Consider the following 21,696-nt stretch of genomic DNA (forward strand, 5'->3'; position numbering starts at 1 on the left):
TTTGAGAAGAGGAAATGTGTGCATTGTGAATCTGACCAAATGTACAAATTTCAGATAGAACTAAAAATGTATTTTGAGAATACGCAATATGGGAGATGTGGACTTCTAAGATGCTCCAGAAGCCTTTAATATGTTGAAACGTGTCATTTGAACAAAAGCAGCGAGTTCATGTGGTGAGATGTTCTTTCACAGGAATAAAACATTACACACAACCTGGATTATTTCTCACTGTACTGTTACAGTTGACAGAGAACAACAGTCTCCTTACAGCAGTGGAGCTTAATGGCTCGGTGCTTGAACACGTGTGCGTGTGTCGGCGTGTGTGTGTTGGGGTGTGTGTGTGTGAGAGAGAGAGAAAGAGGCAGAGAGGGGTCATTATTGTAGATATATTCCTGTTGAGCAGCTACTGCAACATGTTCTTATTTTTCTGTGTTTACTCGTTTTAATGCTTGATTTTATTTTATCAATCATTTATGAGGGCATGGTGCATGAGCACAGAATAAATGTAATTACACCTGCAGGGACATGAGTAGTGAATTTCAGTTCAGACACGTGATGTACTTAATAAAAATATATATGCATTTTCTTACATTCTGGAACATATGAACGCAAGGCTGTGGGTGAGTTTCAGTCAAAGGGGTTGCACTATAGAAGTGGGTGATGAAAACATTTGAATAATGCGCTTGTTATGTTCCATGCATACTGCGGACCCCCCTAAAAAGACACTGGTGTGTTGCCCCGAGGCCAAATATTCACCGGCGCGCACACATGCAAGCGCAACAATGTGTATTTCGGTGCACAAGCTAACCCCCCTATTACTAAAATTTATAAAAATTGCACACTATATGTTGCTTTTAACTGAATACAAATAGACACACAGAGCATCACACACACACACACACACACACACACACACACGCCAACACCCAGAAGGAATCTGGGGATCTAATGAGGCCCATGGAGACACTGCTGAATTGTCAGTCAACCTTCAGCTTGCTGACACGCAGTCAACAACATCAGTGGCTTCTTTTCTTAAACAAGAGCAGCCTGTCAGATGGCATCAGCAATAAAGAAAAGTACCAGGTCCACTGGCGTTGGGCTGAAATAGGTGAAGGCGTAATGAGGCAATATTCTAAGAATAATCAGAAAACTGCTAACTTGCTTGTGGTAAACCTTGGGAAAAGTTGCAGCGCTTCGGGATTGCACGTAATTCTTTTTTTAGAGCTTTAAAGTACATCTCTGACCCATTGTTATGATTAAGATTTATGTGCAGGTTACACCACAGGAACAAAACAAAGAGAGAGAGAGGAAAAAAAGTGTTGTAACTACTACTTCCCCCTGTCCTTCCAAGAGTGCTTGCAACACCAAGCCCACAATCCTGTTCCTCAAACGTCAACGTCTGTCTATGAGAGACGGACAGGAGGATCAGAGCGCAGCCGGCCTGAGGCATGAGAAACCCTGGCTGCTGCTTAGGGCCTCCAGGCCAGCAGGGGGCAGCCAAAAACCTCTCATGCAGAACATACTGTGAGACTGCTAATAAATTTGCTCTCAAGGTTTATGAACAGGCATTGGTCGGCAAAAATGGCAGAAACTGCGAGAAACTTTCCATTTTACTATTTCCGAGGTGTAAAATGCTTTTAATGAAATGACTGGAGTTTTTTTTATGCAGTGCTGTTTTTCCTCCAAGTGCTGGCTGAGTTATTACACAGCTAATGCCAGCTTGTTTTAGCAGAGAATGGATACAATAAATATGATGCACAACTGCTTGAAACCTAGCTGCTAATTATTCCATTTTTGTTATTTTTTCCATGTATCAAAACTAAAATAATAAATAAATGTTACACTCAATGTAACATTACTCTGTCTATAATTATATTATTAATAAAGAATACTGTTCAAACAAATGCTACTAAATCATGTTTTTGTTTACATTTTTGTGTAAATCCCATGACACAAACAAACAAAAAGTGTCTTACCGAAGGTTATTAAACCATAAGAATCTCAAAGCGTGCATGCCTTTTCATGACTAACAGGTATTTAAAAAACACTTTAATTCTTCAAAATTGTATTTTTGAAGATATTAAAGAATTGATAAAGTACAATTCGTACAAAAACGTACAGAGGAAAATTATAATAGTTTAAAAAGGGCTTGTTAGTCAGATTATAGCTCTGGGGCCCAATTCAGATTCTGCTTTGGACCCAATAAAAGACTTGCTCAAACTGGATCAGAGTCAGGCATCTTCTCCCACACAACATCTGCAGTCTGTTGATTTTCTTCCTTGTTTTATCTCTGGGCCATAATGGGAAGGGCTTAACCCAGGTGTTAGGGCATAGTGTCTTTCCCCATGCAACACAGACATGCAATTTGCAAAGTAGTGTGTAATTTTGAGTTTTATCACTAAAAACCCGGGCCAACACTGATGAAACAAACTGTGTTTAGCTGAATTTAACCAATAAAGCTGGAGTGTAGCAGTGTAAAGCAAAGGTTGTGAGTAAAAATGATATAAATAAATCATTTGATTCCTTTAAGTAATTTAACATTAGAAAAGGACTGACAATGGGGAGTCAGTGTGCACAGGACTTTCCTTATGGTTATCACAGTATGAGTCCATATGTAATATGGTTGCAAAACACTATTTACGGCTAAAAATCTAATAAGCAATGCAAAATGAATAATGCAGAGCTTAAGCAAAAACACATTGTATGATAAACTATGAATCTAGACTATTAAATGTGCAATATTCAAACACTACAGTTTATAAAATCAAACAAATATTCTATTCTAAACGTTTAAATAAAAAAATATTTAAACAACAACGTGAAGTGAAAAATCACAGGAACATTTGAGGCCTTTGCACAAATAATAGCCTGCTACAATTAGAAATATTTGCTCCACATGGCTGGATTTAGGGAGATGCTAAACCCTGGGCTGGAGACAGTTTAGGTGCCCTACTCATACAGGTTCCCAACAAGGTGGCATGTTTTCAAGAAATTTCTCAATAATCGCAAAAAAAACCTTTTTGCTGTCAGCAAAAAGTTAACTTAACATGGAAGTTGTTCATTTGAAAACAAACCAACTTAAGAGCAGTCTCTCATGAAAATGTTGTGATTTTAAATAGCTAAAATCTGCTAAAACGTCGCCACCAGTCTGACTAACTGCTAGCCCTCCTACTATATATATATATATATATTATATATATATATATATATATATAGTAGTGCACACATTTGACTTTAGATTTTTTTTTTTCCTACAGGTACTTCTGATAGTCACTTTAAAGAGACACCACTTCACAAAATATGAGATATCTCTTTAAGTGCAAATGAAATTCTTCTCAGGGCCCCTTTAAAATCTTGAGCCGCCCTGTTAATGAATAATAAGAGGAACCACCAAATAAGCATTATTATTATTATCATCATTACTATTATGTAGTTGTAGCCACTGTGCTTTTGCAAGTGTGTGTGTGTGTGTGTGTGTGTGTGTTAGGGGGCGGGAGTGGGTGGGGGTAGTAGGTGGGTTGAGGGTTAAGAATAGCTGATCTGCATGCTGCTGAATGAAGTGTCGGTTTTCAGCGCTCTAAACTCCTCCTCTACGGACGGGGCTGCTGCTTTCCTTCCACTCGAACAACCCAAGTAGTTTTTCGGAGCGCACTCTCCGGCAGCAATGTGGAGGGAAGGGGCGAACAGTTGAGCAGTTTTTCTTTTCCCCACTCCCACTTCTTTTTGAGTTCTCCTTTTTTCTCCCCCCCTCCCCTCCTCTAGTTTTGAACTTTGCGTGTTTTTTAATTTTTTTTATTTTATTTTTGGTCGTGGAGAGGGAACACAGCGCAACACTGTTCAATAAAGGGAAGGAAAGCAGCTCTGCGACGCGTGTTTTCTTTTTTTTTTCTCCCTGCTGTGTTTTTTTATTTTTTTACTTGAGCCATTGTTTCTCACGCATGGATATTAAGGAGATAAAGTCGGACGTGCTGTTTTCTCTTCGGTAGGGTTGTAGTTACTGCTAACTCTGTAAGGAGGAGAGCATTATTCCTATTCCTCAGGAGCACAAGAGCTAAAAAACAAACAAACAAACAAAAAAAAAACACGTACAGGGACCACAAGTTTGTCCGCAAGCTGCGAAAGAGGCGAAACTTTGCCAAGTTGCTGCGCATCCGGCCGCAGAAGCCAAACATTTATCGATATTTTTTTCCAACTTTTTCTTCTCTTTTTAACTGTGGATTATCATCACAAGCCTGGTCATGGATCACGGAACCAAGTTCAGAGGATGAAATGGGAGTTGTGAAACATGAACTATTGTAGTTAGTTGACTCCACCAGTGGCACGTTTTGGACTGTACACTGAGACAAGAAAAACTGCTTTTTGTGAGTGTGTGTCTGTGAGTGTGTGTGTGTGTGTTTTTCTCCTTCCTTCCTTTTCGATCCTTTCCACTCGGGTGCCAAAATGCCACAGCTGAACGGAGGCGGCGGGGACGATCTGGGGGCCAACGATGAAATGATCTCGTTCAAAGACGAAGGGGAGCAGGAGGAGAAGATCTCCGAAAACGTCTCCGCGGAGAGGGACCTGGATGACGTGAAGTCCTCCTTAGTGAACGAGTCGGAAAACAACAGCAGCTCGTCAGACTCGGAGGTAAAAAACACCCAAAACAAACAAACAACAACGAAGAAAAAACGTTTGCAAAATTGAAAAGAAAGTCGCTTGCCAACAGGAATGGGGGGAGTTTTAATCCATATGCATGCATGTCCTCCCTTTCTGCAGCAGGCAGAGAGGCGCCCCCAAACCAGACCCGACTCAGAAAGTTATGAGAAAACAAGAGATTACTTCGGTGAAGGTAAAAAAAACAAACAACATTCAAGATTCCCTTTATTTGTCTTTTTAAGTTATGAAAAAAAAAGTGAGAAAATGTGTCGCTTTTGCCTCAGCAAACCCTTAAGTTTTTTCCTTTTCCTCTGCAGCACTGAGAAGACAGCAAGATGGTGGCTTTTTTAAGAGCCCTCACTATCCAGGCTACCAGTTTCTTATGTTTCCTGACCTCACCAATCCATACCTGTCCAATAGTTCGCTGTCTCCCAGTGCAAGAACGGTAAGTTTCCCCTCATGGGATATTGTGCTCTCTGTGCTCATGCATTCTCTCAATTCTGTCATTCTCTGCAAAAAAAGAGAGAGAAAAAAAGAGGAAAAACAACTTTGGCCGTGCGTGAAAGTTCCTTGTGCACTGCCAGACCGCCATATTCCCTCCAAGTGGCCTCTCAAGGAGCAGTACTAACTACCTCTTTGTTCTTTTAGGGGGTATAAATTTCTCCCTGCCACCCACTCTTTGCAAAGCCTTGCATTTGAACTTCTTGTTATGTGTGGAACTCAGATTTATTTATTTATTTTTATTTTGAAAAAAATAATAATACCCCCCCGCCCCTAAAAAACCCCATTTATTTTCCAAACAGCCTTGCCTTAATATGTAAGTTTTAATTTTTTCTTACATTTCAGATCAGAGATGATCTCCTTTCGATTTCTATTGCAGAAATCCTTGACAACTCAGAAAAGCCCTTTGTACAGAAGTTGTTCTTGTACCTGTGTCCTGCAGTGGCAGCAGCATAAAATCTCGCAGTCCCGGGCTGCAGCTCCCGGTGCAAGACGTTTTCCAGAGACTTTCGGTGTCCAGATAAGGCTGAGAGTCTCGAGCAAAGTGTTATTGACGCAGGGTTCGCTGAGCTGCGTTTACTTGTTGCATGATGGTGTCGCGCTGTTTGTTTGCAGAGGTTTTAAACCGATTATTGCATTAGTTTGTCTGCAACATTTGTGCTTGATGTGTAGTTTTTTTTTTTTTTTTAAGTGACTGGACATGCAGCAAGTTTGGAAGGAATGCTGCCTCCAAACATTTGGGGTTTATTAGACAAATTCTAACTTGGAGCTGCGCAAACTTCCTTGGGATAATCCCTGTGTTCCTCTGAGCTTGTCCGACTCCACCCCCCCCACAATCCCTCCTCGTTCCTCCACCAACCTTGTCACATCCCCTCCCCAAAAAAAACGAGTACTTTCGTTAAAGCCTGGCAGGCATCTGACTGAAGAGACACCCCGCCAGCCCCATCCCCACCCCTCTGTCTCCCTTTTCACTGTTTCAGGCCCACTCACATCGCCTCCCCTCACCTTCCATTCAATTAGAAAGGCGTTAGTTGACCATTGTTATTCTGAGCGGCCTTGATGGCTTCATTGGAGGTCTCCATTGGGGCTCATTAACTAAATGGCTGCCTCTGCTCGGACCATGTGACGCGTAGTTGTCTCTGTGTTGTTGGTTTTAGAGTTTTAGAGGAATACCAGCAAACAGCTCCGATTAAGAGCTGAGCAATATTTTTTTCTCCCCCTGTACTATGTTCCCACCACCTTTTTTTTTTTTTTTTTGAGAAGTTCAGCCTTTTGGTCATTAAACTCTGGATCACATCTTGTAGGGCAGCTAAAATCCATCCATCCAAGTGGGCAGATATATATTTTTTTCAGACAGAACATCAATACACATCATCTGAATTATAAAGGCTCTCAAATATTGCAGCCAAGCAGTTTTTTTTCTTTTTTTGCAGCTGCAGTATTACAGGCTTTAATATGGTGATGATGGCTGTGGTTTGATCTGTGGTTATCATAAATTATAGAGATAAGTGCTCAAATCTTACTCTTAATCTAGATCTGTTGTGTGTTATTTTCTGAAAGCTTTACTTCTCACCTTATTTCCATTTATTTTGGGGCTGATTCCTTTTTGGACGAGATGATTTATGATTTAAAACATCTTGAGAGCTCCTGGTCAAATTAAAATAACTATAAACCGTCTTGTACTGGGAGCTAATATTTATTGGAGACATGTAACCCAGGCTTTCCTAAAGCAGATTGCATAGAATATAAAATAAATGAATGAATGGTTGTCAAAGTATGAATTTACACATGATTGATATGAAATCTCCATGGCGAGCATCTTCTACTCGTGTTTGAAAAGACTAAAACTATGAAATGATGAAGGGTTGACACGCACCACCATCTGTTTCTATTGATTTCTTGACTGAAGATTTGCTGTGGAATCTGACATATTATAACCTCTGATCAAGTCAACAAAAGCTGCTCTTGGTGGATATTGTTTACAAGGTCTCAGCAGTGTGTTAAAGCGCCATAAAAAGTCTCATATTGTGAATATGACATGTTTTTATTTATTTGCCGAGAAATGCAGTTCATGCATTTATTTATGTTTGAGAAAATCGGGTGTTATTTTCTGCTTTGGCGAATCAACAAAGCCTAGTAGACAGCCGAACCCTCGAGTCTTGCATCCAAAAGTATAAATTTCAAGCCTTAGAAAGTCTCACATATGCAATATATTCTGTAAAATGTCTTATGATACAACAAAATGTTGTTCTTTTAATCATTTATAGGTCCGTCTGTCACTTCTTTTTATGGTATATAATTATTTAGATAGAAATACAGTAAGGCATTAATGTCTTACTTTTTTTTCTACGTTAGCATCGGAAAATCTGGTGTTATTTGACAAATTTGCAAGGTCGAGGCAGTCGTTGATCCTTTCAGAACCAGGTTTTCCAATATACATGACGAATTTTAGGCCTTAAAATGTATCTTAATATGCTAGGTTTTCCAAAATACCTCCAAGTGATCATTTGGGAGTGTATTATATTTGTAGTTATTCCTTGCACCTCCATGGTTTTTCATACTGCATCAATGTTGTTATTCACTGAGAAATGTAATGAAGGGATTACTTTGTTGCATTTGTTGTAAGTTTGGTGTCTGAAAACGGATTCTTTGGTCTTGATTTACATCACATATTACTTTTTAATTAAGTTCTAAAGTTAACTTATCTGGGTTGTTTTTTTTGAAAATCATTTAATTCATGAAAGTGCGCAAACTTTTCAACAATAGTTGCATTCAACAAACTTCCATAAATCCAGTATTTATGGGAGGCACATAGCCACATTTTCTTGTCATAAACTATATTTACAGCGTAGAAACATGATAAATCATTTCCTGACCCCGCAGTTAGTCAGTTGGTTATAAAAATGACCGAAACGACATAAGTGTAAAATAGGGAAGGGGCAAAATGAGCATCACGACAATATTTTGCTCTTTTTGTGGATTGCTTCTAAGGAAACCTTGTTTGATTACAGTGTTTGGGTCTAAAACAGGGAGAAACAACTCTATCCCAAACTGATGGAGAAATGTTACTAATCTATCCTTATCTCAGTCTATCTCTTTGTTTTTGTGTGTGTGTGTGTGTAAGCCTCTCACTTCCTCGTGTTTGCGTTGGCTAAAGCAAAGTTTAAATTAAAACAGCCATCTTTGTAGCTTCAGGCAACGCAGTGAATAATTAGAGTCTTTTCTAGACGTATAATCCTCCATATTTAAAAAAAGAGAAAGAAAATGAGGTCAATGGGACAGAATGCGCTGACTGTGTCAATCATCGCTGTGGCAGAAAACAAGCAGGCAGACAATGGCTGGCATACTTAGCGGTCGTCTTGAGGTCTCCATATTGCCCTGCCCTCATGGCTTAGTGTGAATGCAATGCAGTGAGTGTGATTGATGAGAGGCTCATGTTGGGACCTTTTTAGACTCGCATTCTGGGCGCTGGGGGCTGTTCAGACCTGCGGATCTCCGTCGTCTTCGTCGCAGTCCGATCCGGCTGCTGATATTTTACAAGTTGTCCTGCACCAGCACGTCTGTCCGGTGGCTCACTTAAGCCTGCTGAGCTCCACGCTTAAACTTATCGCCGCATCACCACTCTTGTTTGTGAAAAATGCGGAGATTAGCTGGAGAGATGGGTGCAAACAATCCTGGCGCTTGGCAAACACTTTATGGTATTGCATGGCTTGGAAAACCCTGCTGGGACGGAGAGGTTTGTTTTATAGGCTTCGGGTGGTATGCGGTTGTACTTGTACTGCGTGAGACGCATTAAAAGTTGCGTCTGTCAACCAGACTGTATGATTTATAGCAGGGAGCAAAATCCCAAGTTTTTTTCTATTTTTTTTATTCAAGGTGGGGACTGATACTTTTTTTTACAGCTTTGAGTAAATAATGTCGAATTGCATGACTCCCATTTGTTTTCATATATATATTCTGCATGTATGTGCTCGCATCTCGTCCTCTCTTACGGGTTTTCTGGTATCGTCGCATGTATGCCATGCATGCAGCAAACACAACAAACTCGAGCTGTTGCTCAAGAGTCGTCACGCAGTAATTTCACTCAAGAATGCGCTACACGATAAAGGATTTAAAGTCCCCAACTTGATGAAAAAATCTGGATGTGGCAACCCTATCACGAGTAATGAGAGAAAGGCCTACATGGGATCAGCACAGAGTTCCCCCGAGGGCCAAGCATAACTGATTTAAAGCCTGCTCAGAGCTGACATTCCGCTGTAATCCACCGAGAGCTGAGGAGGAGGTTTTATGTTTGCAGAGATGTTCCACCAGACTCCTGCCTGCTGTGCAGCTTTTTTTTTTTCTTCTTCTCCTCCTCTCCTTCCCCCCTTCTACAAACTCAGCTCGATAAATCCGGCTCATTGTTCCAGCAGTAAACGGGCTAGTGCCAGATTTAATTGATGAACTCGCACCCCCGTCGGACGCCACCTCTCGCCACCTCCGGCGTCACTTTTCGATAACTCCGCCGGCCACGCTGTCGTCATCATCGCCGCCACTCGAGAGCGAAATACCTCTTGTGTGCGAGAGGTGGCAAGTGGGCAAGAGCGAGGCGCGCCACTCAAACATATCTTCATCAAATAACGCGGTGGGACGCTCAAACTCCCGAGCATGATTGTTGAATAGGAAACTGTTTGAGATTGGGATATGAATAGGAAAGGCTTGTATAAGTCTGAACTTGTCAGTGGCTGCGATTGCATGCCTCTCTTGACTTTTTTTTCCTTCGTCTTTCCATTCTTTCTGCTGCTTTTGGTGCTTAAAACGAGCAGACAAAGAAAAGTCAACACAGACATTGTCCAGCCGAAGAAAAGGGCCTCTCCTTGCATAAGCAAAGCCAGGTTGTGTGGAGGTGTCTTTTCATCAGGTGGCTCACTTGGCATTTCACTCACCTTGCTGTGTGTATGGGTGTGTGTGTGTGTGTGTTCAAGAATGAGCAAACATGCAGCCATGCGTGCTGTATGTTTGTCTGTAAGTGCCGGAGTATGAGGGAGGAGGAGGAGGGGTGTGCGTTCAGGTGAGGCTGTGTGGACATTTTGCAACAGAGGGGACAGTGTGCGCCGCTCACGTTCTGACAGCCGTCTGTGTTGTATTCCTGAATCTCAAATATTTTTTCAGCCAAGCGCTATGTCAACAGAGCTAGCGTTTCTGACTAGGTTTTTAGTTTTGAAAGGAGTTTTCCTTCAAAGGCAAACACTTCCACAGCAGTCTGGTGGCTCTCTTCAATTAGAAGCAGAAACGCCGAGAGCTCTCGGCCTGCAGTGATTAATTTCGATAATGATCTTTTATGCTCAGGCTTGGAAAGTAAAGAGAAACAGGTGATTACAGTCTAAATAGTTACATAGCTCCACCACTTTTTATATGCTCGTGGGCAATTGAGATCAGATGTAATTAGTGCGAACACAAACCAAAGCTGCTTTTAGCCTCTCCTGCAAGCCTTTCATTTTGGCTGTTACGCGAACATGCATCTCCCATTTGCATTTCCTTTTCATCACAGATGCCCATGCTCACTTCCTAACCTCGCTTACACAGATCTGTGTGAAATGGTGTCAGTCCTGGTCTGCATCCTTCCCTCTCTGGTCTCTGTGGAAGGCTTTAGCTGGCGTCAATTCCTCCCTGCTACGCCATAGCCTGCTAGCTCGCTACCTAACCCACCCACTCGCCCGCTTGGCATTAGAAATTCTGTTTATAGCGCTCTCTGGCTTCTCGAGCGCTGGGCCCATCAGGAGCATCTCTGCACCCTTTGAGGAAAGGATAACCAACATCTCCCCTCTCTAGCCGCAGACTCCCCATGTTCAGTGACATCAATGAATCCCTTTGATGTGCCAAGATGAATATATGTGTGCAAATGTTTTTTTTTTTCCCTTCTTTTTTAAAAATCAATTTATGTGTTTTTTCGGATTCGCTATGTTTGGCCCGGGCTGCTGCTGGCTTTGGTGCATTGCTTTTCCCCTCGAACACTCGGGCAAACTTATGTTTGAGTTCAAAGACTTGGCGGGTGAAGGTGAACACCTCCAACGCACCTGAACTCACTCCAGAGTCTGAAGTTTTACAGTCCCAAAACAGATTCGAGATATGTTATTGACCTCGTTTCTGCGGCCTAACAACAACAACAAAAAACCCAAAAAACTCCTGTTGCAAACTTAAAGATCTGAGTGTTGCAGTGAACACAGAACTTGTAGCTGTTTATCGAGGAAACTGTTGGTCATGCCCACACATGTTCTGACTGCTTCGCAGCACTTACAATCTGCAGAGGATAACAATCACTGCAGGTTTGGTTGCACTTAAAGACACCAATGGATTAATTCATAGAAACTAAAGCTTGCTCTCTTATGCTCGACAGATGCCAATCTATAAAAAGAAACTTTCATGGGGAGTTTCATCGCTGTAAGAGGTTGGGGATGGATTTGTGTATGGCGCATTTTGTGAATACCAGTATAGTCCTGTCTGTGCTGTGGTATTAACCCAGAGTCCTGGTGCAAATGGTGAGGACAGAGCCCCTGGAATGGTCGGAATAGTCAGACTCAATCAGATGTGTAACCACACTCAAAAAAAGCCAGGGTTTCTATTTGTAGCTAATACCCCTGAAAACTCCTTTAACACAAAATGTACAAATTGATGAATCATTTTAAAAATGACAACCTATTTTGAATTGAATGTCTTTAACGTTCATGTCATACATTCGAATAAGTCTCACTGCAATGTAGGTAAACTGAAAAAAGTCAGTAAAAGGTTGAGTTTGTAGAGCTGTAAAATGTTATAAAGTAGAAACAAGAGATAATAAATCAATCAGTCATTTATTTCGGTTACGCTTTACACAACCACAGAGTTGGTGACCAAAGCGCTTCACAAAGTCAGTATGAAGAAAACATGTCAGTAGGTTAAGACCTTTTAAAAGAAATGATAGAGAACAAAACAACATAGTTTAATTCTATGTTTAGCTCCATCAATAAAGTTAAAAAAGGAAAATTAAGAACTTTTGAAGCAGCGTTCGTGTAAAAAGTTTCTCAGTAGGTAACATCTTTTGCTTTGGGTAACTCTCTGGTTGTCTCTTATTTTGTAAAAAATAACCTTAAGGTTACAGCTAACTCTGAGCACACTAACAGCTAGCCTACTCCCAAAGGCTAAAGCTAAAATCTGACCTCATTTTGACAAATGTGTAATCAAAGCAAACTTTTACTGTCTTAAAAAAACTTTCTGGTCTCAAATATATCTTACCAGTTTATGGAAATGCTATTCAATCATTGTCTTGTTTATATTAGATGGTTTATTAGTTGCAGAGAAAATGAAAGTTGTGTCCACCACAACTTTCATTTTCATTTTGCCGAGAATAGAATATGTAAAGCGTTTCAGGTTAGAAAAAATTTGATAGTAAAGTCAAATTTTGCAATTTTGATCATTTTAAAAACACTATCTTTAGCATTGAAGAACAACTAACATGTATTTATACAAAATGATGACACTTTCGGAGATAAAGTAAGACCGATGTTAATCTGAATAAAACTGTCTTAGAAATTTTGAACAAAGTTCTTACGCAAAGTGCGTCCTTAGATTTGTTATTTGTTTTATAAAGTGACTGTGTGCTTGATTCATACCAGTAAACCATAATGTACAAATCACCGAATTAAATGTTTTCTCCCATAATTGTACCATAGGTTTTTAAGCTTCGTTCTATTAAAATGTTTGGGAAGAAAACTCACAGAAAAACTCTTTAACAGGGTTTCATCAGTCTGGTATTCCAACCAGCTGTTTTCAGTTTAAGCTCTGCAGGCAGCAGGAGAGGAAGAGGGAGAGAAAGAGCGAGAAAGGAGAAAGCAGGAGGAGAGATTGTTGATGAGATGTGGTGGTGGGAGCATAAACTAGGGCAGATACGGGTGCTGCTATTCGTTCCCCCTGCTATCCCAAGGTGGGCCTGCTTCCAGACCTTGAGGCATTCACTTATCAGAGGGATTTCTGTCTCCCACAGAGCACAGTTTCTCCTCTGTAGACCACAATGCCTCGCCGTTACCTTTACAGTAAGAGTCCAATCTAGAGACGGCAGCAGGATATCAGATCGTGCCCATGTAGCATCAGCAGTCCTCTAAGATTTACATCAGGCTCAGGTCACGCTTGGGGCAAGCGGTCTGCTAAAGGCCATGTAGAACAGTACATGAGTCGTATCAGGGAGGCTGCAGTGGCCATACTAAATTAAGAAGTGGATGGATATCTGTCCAGGATGAGGTTAGCTGGCAGCGAGCAGGGCAGCTGTTCTTCTTGTTGAAGTTATAAATCAGCTTTGTTACTTTTCTCTCAATTTGTTCTTGTGATGGAACAACATTTTTGAGGCCCCTGTCCCCCTTACATGCCTGTCACAACAATTAGACCTCCACATGCAAAATGGATTTAAAAAATATATATTTTCTTGAATGCTTAAATTGTGCTAGGCTTTGGTTAAGCAGGTTATATATATATATATATATATATATATATATATATATATATATGCATTCTTTACATGTTTTCAGTTGCTGGATTTGTTTTTTCTTTTTTTTGTGTGTTTTAGCTCCACAACTATTAGAACTTCAAGTAGCGGATGAGACTCACTCACCATCTGCAATATCTATTCTCTGAGTCTAAAAACACATGCAGTGCATGTAACAGATCTTATGTCTGACTGCATAAATCTTGAAGGCTGCCAAGGGGAATTTTCCATGTTTAATACATTCATATAAGTAGGACACATGTTACTCTGTGCTTGCTTTGATGTTGAAGTTGGTGTTGAATATAACAGAAAAATACGAGTTGAAGAAAGATGAGCTTAAAAGATTTATCAACTATGCTACATAACTGATTGGTTATAAATAATTCAGGTGCTTTGAATGTGTCGCTTTGGCTCGTCAACAAAATTAATATTTTGTCATGAACTTAATCAGTTGAGATTTAGCAATACACTTAGCTTACAATACCATGTGAAGACAACCAATGATTTTATCAATATTTTCTGGCTTCTTAATTCTTGGGTTGCCCTAAGGCCAAAAAATATGTGAAAATGCGAGGCTTTCAATGTTTAAAAGGATGGAATGGATATTTAATAAACCTTAAGATGTGTTTTGAACAATATGTCAACTGAAGAATAATCTTTTTCAGGTTTGACCACATACATTATTTTAGATTATTAATTAGAGATTAAGCTGCACAAAGGATTGAATTGCAGTAATCACCACAATATCAATGCATTTTTTGCAAAAACCATAACTATTTGGATACAAATTTATTTGGTTCTTATATTTTAGGTTTTCTTGATACAACACTCTACAGAGCTAGAATGGATTTTCTTATTTGCGTCCTTTCTACACTTGTTGCTCACACATTATGTGGTGCAAAAGATCTTGAAAAGTGTTAGGATTATTGTGTTAAATAAAATAAAAGAGAGAAAAATAAAAAAAACGTTTTTGGCAGTTTCAATTAATTTTGTAATATTCAACAATATTGCCATCGCAATATTGTGGAGTCGTATTAGGGATCAAATGTTTACCGGATTACATATAGCTTAGCGCCAATAACTCTACAGGCAATGTCATCAGTGGCTAACGATTAGCCAGTCATTGTAGCCTTGCAACCTTTTTGTGCCTCATATTATATAGGAATTATTCTGCAAGCTGAAAGTGAGCAGAAAAAGTCCAGACTAATATAGACTAACATTAGAAATCTGCTTAAAAGAATCCATCGGTTTTCATTACCGATAGATTTTTATCACCATTAGCCTCAAACAGTTCGCCAGTAAAGGTACCTTTACAGATCAATAAGCATTTTAATTGTTATCAAATGCAGTTCAGTCTCATTAAAATAAAGTGAAGTAACCTTCGTGTGGATAGGAAGATATGGAGGAGATGACAGCATGAGCGTCATTAGCAGCTAACAGCTAGCTAGTCAACTAATTGTCTGTCCCCTGCTCAACAAGTCATTCAAATAATATTACAAAGTACCAGAGATAGGTTTTAACCAAACACAAAAGGAACTATTTACTGAAATGTTTGCATGTGTAAAGAAAAACTGGTGTTTTTACTTCTGTCAGATTATTAGTAAGCTCAAAGAACTGCATGAAAGTACTTGATTAATGTGTTATTGGAACAAAACTGGCCAGAGATCTTAGTTTTGATGCAATTAATGAACTTGGGGGGGAATACAGATTTTTCAGTATCTTACCTGTCGATCCCCAGTCAGAGGAGATCAAGGGAAAGTTGGCTGATTTGGATCTTTGGTCTATTGATTGGTGCATCTCCACTCACGTTAGTTTGCACTTACTTAATCAGACAGAGTGACTTACTGACAGAATCTTAGTAGAGCTTTGCAATACATAGGTGTTGTGACGTTTTTAATATTGCAAGATCTCGTGCTTGCAATATGTGCTAGAAAAGCTTGTTTAAAACACACAAGAGGTTTTCCCATGAAATCAGGCCTAATGATGGTGAAAGAATCCATCTTCTGGTGCCCCTTCCTCTGTCCCGTTAGCCTCATAAACCAATTGTACGAGTTAAGAAGTCACAATGTTCTGCAGACCATCAAATTTGATTAAAGCCGAGCAAAGGCGTGAGTCATCTAAAATGTGTAGGCTCCTTATTTCGGAACCAACTTGTGGATCCTGTTAGAGAAAGCAGCCGAAGCAGCAGAAGCCTGTGACGGACTGAGGTTTTTCTTTCGGATATCGCGCTTTTCCTGACCTTATTTGCTTAATTTGAAATGATGAGGTAATGTTCTTAATTAGTTATGAGTAATGGCTGTGATTGAGGGCCTTATGCTCGGCAGACATAAGACAGTCTTCAGTGATAGCGGGATTCCCCTGGTGCCTGCCCCCCAGATAATCAGCATGATTAGGTTTCTTTGTTCTGAGATGTTGTCATGTGATGCTCTCAGGTTGAGCTTTTCAGGATACAGTCTTGAGGTGAATTTTGTGTCAGATATTCAAAGTGTTGCACCTTTACAGGTACAATCTTGCCCATAAAGGAATGGAAATCTGCTGATTTACTTTCTTTAAATGTAGAAAAGCTACATTAAGGGGGAAAAAAGGTCTAATTAAGGCTACACGGCATGGAGAAGGCCGAGGAGTCCTTTTTGTTTGGTTTGTGCCTGGGCTGGAGGGGCTGGCTATTGGAAATCTCTGAAGCAGGCTTTAGGGGCAGGTCTGATTCTCGTGTGAAATGGGCAGGCTCTATAGCTCTCGGCTGACTTGACTGGGGCTGTATGGGTGTGTTGGCAGGGGGAGCGCCGGTCATGAATAGGGTCTTTGACTACCTCAGACTTGCCCTGAAAGGCAGGACAAAGACCCTAGGGCAACGGCTTAGAGCCTCACAGCTGAGCTACAGAATGCTTGGCCCAGTCTTCCTCCCTCCTTGCCCGATTTAAATACTACAGTGGCTTTCAGCATTCTGGTGACGGAGGCTCGCATTCACCGCCAATCGACCACCGTTTCTCTGTTATTGTTTACAGTGAACTAATCCCGCTCCTTTACGTAACCCCATTGTACAAAACCCATCAGTGGGGCTGGTCAATATGCATCAGCGAGTCTCTTAAACCACTCTGGAGACAGGCTCATGTTGTTCATATTAAGCAGAAGTTATTTTGCTGTAGATGAGCTCTTGGCACTTCTCTCAGAGTTGTTAATAATGGAGAACCTTTGTCCAGCTGAGATGTTGGCAAGTGAAGGAGATGAAGCTCGACGCGCACCTCTCAACCGCTTGATTATTTTTGACGGATCAGTCAGCTTTCGAAATTTGTAGGACGTGGAAAATAAATAGCCATAAATCTTTTCTGCGCAGTTAATGGGGTTACTTGAGTCCTGTCCAGACACTCTCTCCCCACAGAGTTTCTAGTTTCAGATGTCACTCAGAGCTTTGTTTTACCCCCTCCCTCCCTTTTCCCGGGTGAAGGGTCGGAGGCCAAGGTTCAGGGCCAGTTGGCTGAGTGGCCACAAAGGCTAAGGCTTCCCCTCTGCACATCCGATCCCTTCGTCCACACCGGCCAGCAGCCACAATGAGGGGATCAGCTTGCAACATTTGTCTTTTCTTATCATAACTGAAATGTTTTCTGGATTTATGTCAAGAGTGTAATTGTAAGGGGAAAGTTCAGATTTTCACAGTAAAACCATGAAACCGGTTTGGAAGTTTAATTGATTCCAAGCTGAAACGTCTAATTGTTTTCTTCCTCTCTCTCCTACTAAGACTTTACGGGTTTTCATTTGTATTATCTGCATAATTTGACACCTCATATCGCAAAAATTTTTGTTCACTCAAATGTCATGTCCTCTGCTAAAATCAAACAAAAAAAATGGCAGAACACCTAAAACCTTTAACCCCCCATCCTCCCCCCCCCCCAAATTCCAACTTCTCTCTCCGCCCCACAGCCACCACCCAAACATGTCCTCCAGCCAGGTTTATTATGCCGTTTCACGCAGACCAAAATTGCAGCTGCATGGAGAACAATCTGGAGCACATTAGCTCAGGCGCTGTGATTTATAAATTGTTTCTCAGGCCATAAATCCCTGCTGTAATTGTGCACAAGCACCCCTCTCTCTCTCCCTCTCTTTCTCCCGTCACTAACCCCCCAACCCCCCTCCACCACCGTGCTCTGTCTCTCCTTCTCTCTGAGCAGCTTACAGTCCTTGGGTTAACATTTAATTGTTTGCAGAAGTGTGTGCAGTTTGGAGTGAGCAGAAGTTCGTTGCTTTGTGGGGGTACAACCTGAGATTGCAGCAGCAGCAGTTTCTTCTTATTGTTTTTTTTCATGTTAAGTTAAACGCTAACTTTTGAACGGTGTCCTAAAACTATTTTTCTGCCACATGGTGTGAGTAAAGTTTTGCAAAATAGGATGGGAGCGTAATGTCTTCAGCTCCGTGTTCCTGTGGTTCATGCTCGGCATTCCTGAATACTGTGTAATTGAGAGGGGCCTCTCCTCAACTCTGTCCCTGGGAATCTGATATTTACAGCAGCCCCTGATTGTAATCACCTCACCGTTCTCATTAGATTGTATTGAGAATGAAAGATAGCAGCAGCTGTATGCATTCTTATGTTCACTCTTGAGGTCCCAGCGGCCTGGTGAATGTCATGGAGACTTTTTCTTTTTCCTTCTTTCTTAGGTAATTCCAAATAATCAAAACGAGGTCTTTAAAACACTTTTCATATATCAGATTGTGCAGAACAGTATGATTTCGATCAAGTTTCCGCGTCTTGCTTTTGTTGCTAAACGACTGTTTTGCTTTCTGAAGCCCTCAGAAGCTCCGAGCTAACCTCATCCCAACTTGACCTCCCAGCCTCAAGACCTTTGTTTTGTCAGAAAGATTTATTCTTTACAGAATTTCAGACACTTAAAGGGGAGCACTGCATGTGAACATGCAATGAATTTATAGCCGAGTGCATCACCAGGTCGTGATTTAGAAGTGAGTATCTGAGAGTTGTGTGTGCGTGCGCGTGTGCATGTGTGCAGCTTAAGGAGAACGAAGCCTGTAGACTGTGAGGAAATGACTTTTATGAAGGTTTCAGGTAAAAAAAAAAAAAAGAAAGAAAAGAAAAATGTGCTGGCAACCTTCCAGACCTCCCTGCAGTGGACTGACAATACGCATAACTAATCCTGGGGAATGTCATGGTGATTTTGTGCTGTGTCACACATTGTGGAAGGCTTAAAGTGCTTTAAAAAATATGTTCTAATCACATGCAAACTGGGAATTTGTTTTGTTCCTAAACTTTTAAATAAACAATTTCATGGCTAGTGTTGTCTTCGGGTAATCCAGGAATGGCTCACCTTTGGCTAAGTTTTGTTTTGCCGTTATGTCGTGAACGCTTGAAAGTCTCTCGACCTTCGTGTGTACTATGCATGTTGGTTCTGCAGATGCACCAATCAGAACTGTATCGTTTTGATCTGCCAACACTGGAGACAGTTCCAAATGTTTATTTCTTTTTTACCCCTCCAGGGGGTCTTTTTGTGGGCTCTAGTGTCCCTTATATGATAGTAGGCTGACAGGAATGAGGAAGGATAGGAGGGAAGACATGCGGCAAATGTCGCCGGGTCCGGGAGTCGAACCCGCGACGGCCGCGTCGAGGACTCAAGGCCTCCAAATATGGGTCGCTCTAACCGCTACGCCATCACGGCATGCCCCCCAAATGTTTATTTCTAACCTTTTTCCTGTCAGCGATCACAAATCATTCACAGGACGAGGCGACGTCCCAATGAGAGTGAGGGGGATCAGTTGTAAAACAAGATTTTACAATTACTTTTGAAGATAAATTACACGGTAATTTCAGGGTTCACATTTTAAGATGACTTTAGCGTCTTCCATTATGTCTAATATGACTAGCAACAGTGTTCTCCAAGTTCATTTTCTAGCAAATGTAGATATTTCCCTGATTCTGGTATTGCCAAATGGCATTGTACATTTGTTGGACCTTCCTGTTATTTGCTCAAAGTATTGCTCTCTCACTGTTTCTCAGCCTAAATGAATTATAGACATGTTTGGATTTCTCTAGAAAATCCATATTTCTTGAGATAGAAGCACCTTTTAGAGCAGCGTTTGGAGAATTTTTTCTCCCTTCATTTATATTAAAAATACTTAATCATTAGTCTATTTTTTTCTTTGCGTGACCTGCGAAAGCTTTCTTTTGGAGCTTTCACTGATTGAAGAAATATAAATTTGTGAGTTTCCAGCCTTATAAAGTTTTCCATGCATCTCCAGTCATAATCTAAAGCCTAAAGACCTGAATTTCTTTAAATATAGAAGTAAATGTGTGTATAAAGTTATATTTATTATGTTTCTTAACTCTTGGTCACCTTTAATAGTCAATCAAAGTGAAAAAAAAGAAGTCAAATTCCAGCTATTTCTCGCTTCCGGTCTACTATTTCCACCGATCTCTCTAGGTGCCTGTGTGACAGGGCCGACCAATGAACCTACCATACCTGTGGCAGTTCTGTGTATGTGTTTGCATAGAGCAGAGGTGGAGGAGATGGAGGGTGGAGGGAATGAGGTTAGCAATGGGGTGATAGCAATGTCAGGTAGTAAAAACTGAGATGAGGCAGGGCCCAGGAGTCTGAGGGGCCTGGAGATTTGTGCCTTTGCACTCAGAGAGCAAACACAGGAGGCATCTGCAGCCAGCTGTGTGTGTGTGTGTGTGTGTCTGTGTGTGTGTGTGTGTGTGCGTGTGTGTGTGTGTGTGTGTTGGGGGGCTGCTGCTGCTGTTGCTGCTGCTTGGGACGGGGGGTTGAGGGCAGCGGAGCTGGGTGGTGTTGCAGAGAGAGAGACAGAGGGGAGGGCAGGGGTGGAGGAGGTGGTGGTGGGGGAGATTGGACTTGCAGAGTGAACACAATCAGCCCTCTGTTTTCATAAGACTTGTGGTATGTGAGAGCAGAAACAAATGTGTTTAATTTAGGCTCCTTTTTTTTTCTTTTCTCTTTTTTTTTTACTTGCCTTCTCTGCTACACCCACTTATGCCCACCTCAGTTTTTCAAAACTGACTTCTCTCCTCCAAGTTGCTTCATTACCTCTCCTGCCTTTTAGGAGTTTTAATTTTTTTTTTTACATATATATGTATATATATATATATATATACATATATATGTTTTTTATAGGAGCCAAAAAGAGGAAAAGAAACAATCGCCTTCTGTGCCCAGTCAGAAAAAAAAGACAGCAGCCCTAGTTAAGTCTACTCTTTGAGGGTGGAGGTAAATATTTGTGTGGTACTTTTAGAAAAAAAAAAAAACGACAAGAGCTGTTTTTATATTTTCGCTGCACATTTGGGGTGACCGAGCCCTCCGTTCGGCGTTCCCGACTCATTACGCCCACTTCACACACCTTGGCAGGAAGGCGCTGTCTCTTATGCTGGCAACTCGCGCCGCCTTCGGCCAGTTTTGTGTTCGGCCATAAATGAAAAGTCCAGGTCTCACCCGTGTGTCACTGGCGCAGTCTTTGACACACGCATTTGATTTCTAAGTTGAGCTTTACTGTAAACATCCCGCCGAGTGCTGGTAACCACCTCCAGCTCTGGAGTCAATTATACAGACGTTTACAGCTGGGAGTTTCAATAAAATGAGGCTACTCCCTTAACAATAAAAGGAGAAGTTGTGTTCCTGCGCGACGGGCTAAACAATACCACAGGACATGGGATAGGGGACAATGTCTTTGACATTCAGAGGTGTAGCTCATCCTGACACCAGATCGCAGTGACATTATTGGCAGCGGGGGTTGGAGGGAGGCAGGTATGGAGAACCACATTACTGCCTTTACCTAATTGACTGGAATAGCTTCTTGCCTTCCTCTCTGTCTTTATGAGATAGCCCTACTCTTACCAGATGCATAATTATTTTCTCCTGCGTCTAATTATGCAGCGAGTTTTTTATGTGACCTGCTGTTGTGCTCTGCTTTACGAAATTACTCACTTATTCCTGACTGTAGCCTCGGCCTCCTTTAACCGTTTGATTGAAATTACCTGAGAGTCAAGGAGACAGAGCGGGTATAAACTGTGGAGAGAAGCTATAACTTTTAAAAAAAAATTTTTTTTTTGAGGA

The 21,696-nt window shown here is 41.1% G+C and overlaps 1 protein-coding gene across 5 annotated transcripts in view; it reads left to right on the forward strand.

The window, feature by feature from the left end:
- The first annotated feature begins 3,560 nt into the window (after nucleotides 1–3,560).
- The window catches only part of tcf7l1b (transcription factor 7 like 1b), a 46,345-nt gene continuing 28,209 nt past the window's right edge, over nucleotides 3,561–21,696 (forward strand). For 2 of the 5 annotated variants that reach the window (XM_028033585.1, XM_028033590.1), the window contains exons 1-3: nucleotides 3,564–4,626; nucleotides 4,756–4,828; nucleotides 4,953–5,080. In XM_028033585.1, the coding sequence (XP_027889386.1) occupies nucleotides 4,441–4,626; nucleotides 4,756–4,828; nucleotides 4,953–5,080 (387 nt within the window). In that variant the 5' untranslated portion in view covers nucleotides 3,564–4,440. Of the gene's footprint in view, nucleotides 4,627–4,755; nucleotides 4,829–4,952; nucleotides 5,081–21,696 lie in introns of all 5 variants that reach the window. The other 3 variants (XM_028033589.1, XM_028033588.1, XM_028033587.1) reach the window with 3 other exon arrangements.

This window comes from Xiphophorus couchianus, chromosome 12 (assembly GCF_001444195.1).
Source record: "Xiphophorus couchianus chromosome 12, X_couchianus-1.0, whole genome shotgun sequence".
NCBI classification, from domain to species: Eukaryota; Metazoa; Chordata; class Actinopteri; order Cyprinodontiformes; family Poeciliidae; genus Xiphophorus; species Xiphophorus couchianus.